This window comes from Lithobates pipiens, unplaced genomic scaffold, assembly GCF_037356315.1.
Source record: "Lithobates pipiens isolate NorthernLeopardFrog02 unplaced genomic scaffold, aLitPip1_a1.2 Scaffold_25, whole genome shotgun sequence".
Classification (NCBI taxonomy): domain Eukaryota; kingdom Metazoa; phylum Chordata; class Amphibia; order Anura; family Ranidae; genus Lithobates; species Lithobates pipiens.
Genome location: NW_027507787.1, coordinates 237277991 through 237286757, shown reverse-complemented (window position 1 = coordinate 237286757; position 8767 = coordinate 237277991). Strand labels below are relative to the sequence as shown.

Below are 8767 nucleotides of genomic sequence, written 5' to 3'. Positions count from 1 at the left end.
CATGTTTGGGATGCTCTGGATCGGTGTATAGGACAACGTGTTCCAGTTCCTGACAATATCCAGCAACTTCGCACAGCCATTGAGGAGGAATGGACCAACATTCCACAATCAACAACTTGATCAACTCTATGTGAAGGAGATTTACTGCACTGCAAGAGCTAAATGGTGGTCACACCAGATACTGACTGTTTTTCAGACCAACAGATCCCCACAACATAGTAAAACTGCACATTTTCAAGTGGCCATTATTGTGGCCAGCCTAAGGCACACCTGTGCAATAATCATGCTCTCTAATCAGCATCTTGATATGCCACACCTGTGAGGTGGATGGATTATCTCGGCAAAGGAGAGGTGCTCACCAACACAGATTTATACAGATTTGTGAAATATATTTTAGAGAAATAGGCCTTCTGTGTACATAGAAAAGTTGTAGATCTTTGAGTTCAGCTCATGATAAATAGGGGCAAACACAAGAGTGTTGCGTTTATAATTTTGCTCAGTGTATGTGAAGTGAGTTGTACATCTTACATTGTCCCTCATTACTTCTAGTTTTGATTGGTCTGAGATCATTTTCATTCTGTAAAATAATACTCCATATGAAGTTGGTGGAAGGTCTGATAACTGAGGCTCTATCTAATAACTGATATCTAATCATAAACATACTTGCAGATGACTGGGTGAGGTTCAGCTGGTTGTTCTTCCCATTTTCCAAAGACTGATCTTTATAAACTGGAAGACACAAAGACAGGAGACATATTAGGTGGAATGAAACTCTGTTAGAAGGTCATTGGCTATTCCAGTGCAAATCAGAGAAAATTATTAGATTTGTGCACTGACAAAAAAATTATTTGATTTTGTTTCATTAGTTTTTTTTGCGAATTTTCAAATTTCTGAATTTTCAAATTTCCAAATTACGAATTACCAAATTTCCAAATTTTTGATTTTTGAATTCCGAATTTCGAAATTTTCGGAATTTGAAAATTTGGAAATTCAGAACTTCGAAAATCCGAAAAAAGGAAGATAATCAGTAAAATTTGAAATAACTAACTAATAATAACTAACTATTAAATTATAGGTATTGGAATTTCCTTTCAAATTTGGCTGTTTGTGAACATAACGAATACGAATTTATCTGAAGTTATGAATTATCTGAAATAATGAATGCTCCATCTAAACAAATGGAATGGAACAAATTAATAATAAAAATAAAAAGGTTTCATTATTATTATTGTTATTTATTATTATTAGATCGTTAAGTTCCATTCGTTTAGATTCAGCATTCGTTATTTCAGATAATTTGTTCAAATACGTTCACTAACAGCCAAATTTGAAAGGAAATTCCAATACCTATAATTTAATATTTGCTATAAGTTAGTTATTATTTTTAGATTTTCGGGTTTTCGAATTTTCATTCTTTTGAACGTTCAGATTTTCATTCTTATTTTTGGATTTTCAGATTTCAAAATTTTGGAATTTCCTAATTTCTGAAATTTTCCAATTTCCAAATTTCCGAAACTTTCCACATTTCGAATTTCTGAAAATTTTAGGAAATTTGAGAATATGGAAATTTGAAAATTTGGAAATTTGATATTCATAAATTTGATATTCATAAATTTGATATTCATAAATTTGGAAATTCTAAATTCGGAAATTAACGAATTTGTCAAAATGTCTAAAAATGATTATTTCTGATTGTCTTCCTGTCCCTTCAACAACCAATTAGAATCAACATCTTATGGATTGTGTCCAGCATATTGCATAACTTACCCAGTACTCCAAAAATGCAGCTGATGGTGATTTTCAATCCCAAAAGGAGGGTTAAAATGACCCTTATACAGGAAAGACACCAACGTTTCTTCCCACTAATATCTGTAGAGATTAACAATAAATCACAAATTAATCATAGTAGGATAATATAATTCCTACTTTATACTTTTTAGAATTCAGTAGAGTACAGGAAGAATATGAAGTTGTGGGCTTCCTATCAGAGACAGGGCCAATCCTATTTTACTTTATAGAGCAGGAAGTGATGTCACTGTGACGTGACTTCCTCCTCTACAGAATTGCACATCCTGGAAGTAGAGTGGAGCTGTGAAGATTCCCAGCCACAGCCAATTACACGTTCATAAGTAACAAGTCCTACATCTCCAATAAAGTGGATCTAACCTCCAAAAATGTAATATAATTTCCAGCTCACTGGTCCTTAGATGTGGCGGTTGCATTCGTTTTTGTTTTCAGGCTAAAAACATTTTCAGCAAGTACAGGAAAATACCCGTTGATCTTGCCAGGAATGTCATATCCTTGTCCCTTTCCATGAGCTGAAAAGACAACACAAACAATGTTATCTCTCTTTTGGAAATGACTAGTCCCATCAATCTAACAAAGACAGACATGTTTGAAGGCCAGCCTGTGTGATATCCATGGCTCCTTCTATAGGTACCATGAAGAGTTGGGTGTGGGCACAAAGTGTATTATTTGCCGCATTTTCAGGTGAAAATAAAGCGGAAAGCCTAAAAAAGAACACTATATAGCCATCAGAAACTGCAATATATCAAATTTTTGGAGTTTAGAAATGTTTTAATTTCTGTACTACCATGAGGCTGGTGTTGGCGGTGATTTGCCCAGCAACAAATGACCCCCCCCCCATGGCCACTCTGTTGTATAGCCGAGTCTGTAAACTTTGCATTTGAGGGATATATGAATTATATGAATCTGCTCCCTTCTCATCTCAAACAGAAGATCTGCCCATGTGTCCTGCATCAGTACAACACCCACCAACCAGCTGTGTGACCATTTATAATTGGAAAGCTAGGGTATTGAGCTTTCAGCTACTAAATAGCGATCTTCAGCTCACTAGCGACTACATAGTGAATGTCCGGAGTCCACGTACTGACAATAAGGCCCCAGGCATAGTCTTTTCCTCAGAAGTTCAGATTGTTGGGCGCCAGTCACTTTAGTTAAGGTTTTCATAACTGTATTGCAATAGTGCATGGAGAACATGAAGGAGGGGAAGGAAGCACGGATACCTGAACGTTTCTACTTGGAACACAGTCTTTGTTCTTCTGCATACAATAGCTCACAAAAGTGAGTACACCCCTCACATTTCTGTAAATATTTTCTTCTATCTTTTCATGTGACAACACTGAAGAAATGACACTTGTCTACAATGTAAAGTAGTGAGTGTACAGCTTGTATAACAGTGTAAATTTGCTCTCCCCTCAAAATAACTCAACACACAGCCATTAATGTCTAAGCCGCTGGCAACAAAAGTGAGTACACCCCTAAGTGAAAATGTCCAAATTGGGCCCAAAGTGTCAATATTTTGTGTGGCCGCCATTATTTTCCAGAACTGCCTTAACCCTCTTGGGCGTGGAGGTCACCAGAGCTTCACAGGTTGTCACTGGAGTCCTCTTCCCCTCCTCCATGACGACATCACAGAGCTGGTGGATGTTGGAGACCTTGCGCTCCTCCACCTTCTGTTTGAGGATGTCCCGCAGATGATCAATAGGGTTTAGGTCTGGAGACATGCTTGGCCAGTCCACCACCTTTACCCTCAGCTTCTTTAGCAAGGCAGAGGTCGTCTTGGAGGTGTGTTTGGGGTCATTATGTTGGAATACTGCCCTGCGGCCCAGTCTCTGAAGGGAGGGGATCATGCTCTGCTTCAGTATGTTACAGTACATGTTGGCATTTATGGTTCCCTCAATGATCTGTAGCTCCCCAATGCCGACAGCACTCATGCAGCCCCAGATCATGACACTCCCACCACCATGCTTGACTGTAGGCAAGACACACTTGTCTTTGTACTCCTCACCTGGTTGCCGCCACACACGCTTGAAAATATCTGAACCAAATAAGTGTATCTTGGTCTCATCAGACCACAGGACATGGTTCCAGTAATACATGTCCTTAGTCTGCTTGTCTTCAGCAAACTGTTTGTAGGCTTTCTTGTGCATCATCTTTAGAAGAGGCTTCCTTCTGGGACAACAGCCATGCAGATCAATTTGATGCGCGGCGTATGGTCTGATCAATGACAGGCTGACCCCCCACCCCTTAAATCTCTGCAGCAATGCTGGCAGCACTCATACCTCTATTTCCCAAAGACAACCTCTGGATATGACACTGAGCACGTGACCTCAACTTCTTTGGTTGACCATGGCGAGGTTTGAGTGGAACCTGTCCTGTTAAACCACTGTATGGTCTTGGCCATCGTGCTGCAGCTCAGTTTCAGGGTCTTGGCAATCTTCTTATAGCCTAGGCCATATTTATGTAGAGCAACAATTCTTTTTTTCAGATCCTCAGAGAGTTCTTTGCCATGAGGTTCCATGTTGAACTTCCAGTGACCAGTATGAGAGAGTGAGAGCGATAACACCAAATTTAACACACCTGCTCCCCATTCACACCTGAGACCTTGTAACACTAACGAGTCATATGACATCGGGGAGGGAAAATGGCTAATTGGGCCCAATTTGGAAATTTTCACTTAGGGGGGAACTCACTTTTGTGTATAGCGCAAAAAATAAAAACCGCAGAGGTGATCAAATAGCACCAAAAGAAAGCTCTATTTGTGGGGAAAAAAGGACGCACATTTTGTTTGGGTACAATGCCGCACGACCAAGCAATTGTCAGTTTTGCTCCTTGTAGATAAAAAAAAGTGTGTGTAAAAAAAATAAAAAATTTAATTAAACAACAATAATTTAAAAAATAAAATGTAAAAAATACAAAAAAGATACCTATAACAAGGTTTGATCTAGGTAGGTGCCAGGGTTAATGTTTGGGTCAAGGTCAGGGTCAGTACTTTTGGACAGAATTTTTTTTTAAATTAGTATTAGTGACAGTGTGTTTTAGGTCAGAAAAAAAAATGCACTGTTGTTTCTGGGCTATACTACGGGTACAAACAACAACTAATATGCATATATATGGTATTGCTGTGATGGTCAGAAGCAGGAGAATTTAATTTGGGTTGTTCTTTGGTGGAAGATTATTGTAGTACCAAAAAAAACAAAAAAAAATTCAATTTCCTGTGATAATAAAAAATAATAATAATAAAAAAAAGATAATAATAATATAATAAAAAGTAAGATATTAAAAAATAATATTTCAAGGAGGTATCCATTACCATTTACCACCAAATGAAATCCCAATTTGACCTAAAAAAACGCATTATAACCCACCTGGATTCACAAAGTACCGTAATTGTGAATTTGTGATGATATATACAGTTTTACTAATACATATCAAAGTTGCAAAATTGTGCTTCGGCATTTAGATTTATTTTACCCTTAGGTGCAATGGGGTTAAAAAAATAATAATAATAAAATAAAAAAAAATTAAAAAAACTTACCAAGGGTTTTAAGCTCTGTCTATTCTATTAAAAAAAAAAAAAATTGTTTTAGATAAACTTTAAGCAACATTGTCAAACTCTAACCATCAAGTGACAGTGACCATTGACAGGGAGTTGATGGATTTGACTCCTAGCAAAATTCCCATGGGCATTGCCGTGTTGTTAGGATCATGGTGCCAGCCTGGCACTTTTCTATGAGCATAGAAGACAGACTGCATTTACATCACATGTATGAGCATGTGCACACGTGGACGTTTGTGCACATCCACTACCACCAAGTTTACTTTTTAAACCTGAACTCTGTACTATTTTTTTTGCTGTTTGATTCTCAGCCTTGTTCCTGTGATCCAGGATCTGATACACATCTTTGATCCTGTTACTGACCCTGCTGCCTCTCTGAACTTGCTCTTGGACCACCCTGTTCGCTGTCTGCATCCACTACTGACCATGCTTCTGCCATCTGTATCTCACTGCCGAATTATTGCTGACTTCTTCCTGTTCCTGACTCTGATCCTGCTTACGTCCTGGTCTTCTTCCATTTGGCTGTCACTTGACCAGGTGTACATTTACCCAGTGGTGGACATGTTTCCAAGGATAGCGGTAATCAATGACCCTTCATAGCACTTAGCCAAAATAAACAGGGAAACGTTTGAACAACTTGCCCTTCTAGAAGAGAGGGGCATGGATAAAGAGAGAGATGGATAAAGAGGTTAAAGAGTACAGTGTATCTTGTTCTATCTCTCAAAATGGCTCCACTGCCCCATTAATATGGCCCCTGCCCATTATTGAGGTGCCTTTTGAAAGGATTGCAATGGATTTGGAAGGGCCATTAGTGGTCCACTGAGGGCCACAGGTATATTTTTGTTTTAGATTATGCAACCCACTATCCAGAAGCGATTCCTTTGAGAACACCCTGGAAAGAAACGTTGCAGAAGAACTATTCCATATGTTCACCTGCACTGGAATAGCAAAAGAGGTCTTTATGCTAAAAATAATGGAGTTATATACACCGCTGAAGCGCAAATACTTAAAAACCTCTGTGTATTGCCCAAAATCACAGGGGTTGGTGAAGCAGTTTAAAAAAATGCTAAAAGTATGTTGTGTCAGTAACTGACAATGGGGGGGAAATATGTTACCAGCACACTGATCAGCTATTTTGAAAAGCTTTTTATTCTTGTATTATTACATGGAAAATTAACAGTTTGGGACCATGCAAGTACCCTTCATCAGGCTTGTAATATTCATCACATGCCTGAGGAAGGGCCCCCGTATGGTCCTGAAACATTGCTTTTTAATGTGATCATAAAAAAAAGAAAAGAAAAACGTTTCAGTTTGGAAATAGCTTCTCGGGGTGACAAATCTTAAATCCCGTCATTCATTTCTACAACATAATAGGATGGAAGAAAATCTTACCTGCTTTTTCCATGTCTGATAATACAAGGGGAGTCTGGAACTAATGTACTGTGATGTCCGGTCTAACAGGCTCTATGTATGATATCAGATACACTATACAAGGTGTGACTGCACTGCCACCCCCCTGTTCCTGTGTGGTCACCAAGGCTGAGATCTGCCCAGTCTAGTCTAATCATAAAGAACAGTGTGAAGATTAACATCCTGTATTTCAGAGTATGTATTTGTCATCACGTACGGTATACAAACATCCCAAGACCTGTCCCTGTCACCCTGAATGGTGTACATTTATCCCATGACCATGTAGGCAGGTGGTAGAGCAGGTCCCATTTAAGGTGCCTTCTCCCCCTGGCAAAAGGTTGGTATTTAAGTCAGCACCAGGAAGGGTAGGGGAGCAGACTGGAGAGCAAGGAGAAGAGGCAACATCTAGCAGTTTTGTTCCTGTTCTTCCCCCTTTGTGGGGAGGGCAGGGTTCCCTGGGGTCTCCCCATCAAAGCTCAGAGGGAGAGACAGTTAAAGCGGGTCAGTGCAGGCCCAGGAGAGGACTTTATAAGTTTGTCTACCCTTGGTTCCTCCCCTCTTTAGGCCAAGAAGAGTACCGTATATACTCGAGTATAAGCCGAGATTTTCAGCCTCTTTTTTGAGGCTGAAAGTGCCCCCCTCAGCTTATACTCGAGTCATCGCTGTCTGCCCGCTCGATCAGCGTGTCGAGCAGACAGACAGCGGCCATTCTATTCAAAAGCCGCGCCTCCGGCTCCGCCTTCGCCTGTGATAGGCGGAACACTGAATTTCCCAGCAGCCTGTGTTCCGCCTATCACGGACATCGTATCATCCTCGTACTACGGACGAGGATGATACGACGTCTGTGATAGGCGGAACACAGGCTGCTGGGAAATTCAGTGTTCCGCCTATCACAGGCGAAGGCGGCGGCGCAGCTTTTGAACTTTACAATGGCCGCCGACGAAGAGGGCACGGGACGGAGGCAAGGGAAGGCACGGCACGGGACGGGACGGCGGCGGCAAGGCACGGCACGACACGGGACGGATGCAAGGAGGCAAGTCACGGCACGGGACGGAGGCAAGGAGGCAAGGCACGGGACGGAGGCTCGGGACAAAGGTAGGCTGGACACACACACACACACACACACACACACACACACACACACACACACACACACACACACGGATGGAGACACACACAGGGATGGATGGATGGATGGATGGAGACACACACACACACAGGGATGGATGGATGGATGGAGACACACACACACACAGGGATGGATGGATGGATGGATGGAGACACACACACACAGGGATGGATGGATGGATGGACACACACACACACAGGGATGGATGGACGGACACACAGGGATGGACGGACACACAGGGATGGACGGACACACAGGGATGGACGGACACACAGGGATGGACGGACACACACACAGGGATGGACAGGCATGTCTCACCCTCGGCTTATACACGAGTCAATAAGTTTGCCAGTTTTTTGGGGGGTAAATTGGGGGCCTCGGCTTATATTCGGGTCGGCCTATACTCGAGTATATACGGTAACAGGCCTACAGACAGTGAGTTCTACAGGTGTCCCCTGGCTGCTGAGCCTGAGAAGGTAGGTCAGCATCTGGAACCCCTGGAGGTGAGGGACTATGCTGTGCAGATAGGAGGGTGAAAGGGGGTCAGTCTGCCGCCCAGACACATCGCAGAAAGTCATTGGGCGAAATATTTGTTTGCCCTGAAGTTAACTTTACAGCTTGGCTATAACAATAGTCATGCATGAGGCAGCCCGCCAACACTCTGCCCCTGTCACCCTGCATGATGTACAGATTTCTCCCAGTATCTCTTACTACTCTGTATGTATGGACTCCGCACAGTACCACTTCTTATGCCTTTAATATGTCTACAGGTATCTGATACATGATCAGTGCTTCTGGGCAGGGGGCACACGCCCCGGTTGTGCTGTGATTGAGCAAAAGATCGACTGATTACCAGCACCTACTGA

The 8767-nt window shown here is 41.7% G+C and overlaps 1 protein-coding gene across 1 annotated transcript; it reads right to left on the bottom strand.

The window, feature by feature from the left end:
* Positions 1-496: 496 nt before the first annotated feature.
* On the bottom strand, positions 497-6875 carry LOC143929840 (uncharacterized). The gene is made up of 3 exons (XM_077453815.1): positions 6755-6875; positions 1768-1869; positions 497-729 (listed from the first exon to the last, which is right to left on the bottom strand). The coding sequence occupies exons 1-3, from the start codon at positions 6765-6767 to the stop codon at positions 497-499; spliced, it is 348 nt and encodes a 115-aa protein (XP_077309941.1). The 5' UTR covers positions 6768-6875.
* Positions 6876-8767: the final 1892 nt, after the last annotated feature.

Excerpts from the sequence above, each read along its gene's own strand:
- LOC143929840 (XM_077453815.1), bottom strand. Across the intron at positions 730-1,767 it reads CTGCATTTTTGGAGTACTGG|TTTATAAAGATCAGTCTTTG; the intron begins GTAAGTTATGCA and ends TGTGTCTTCCAG.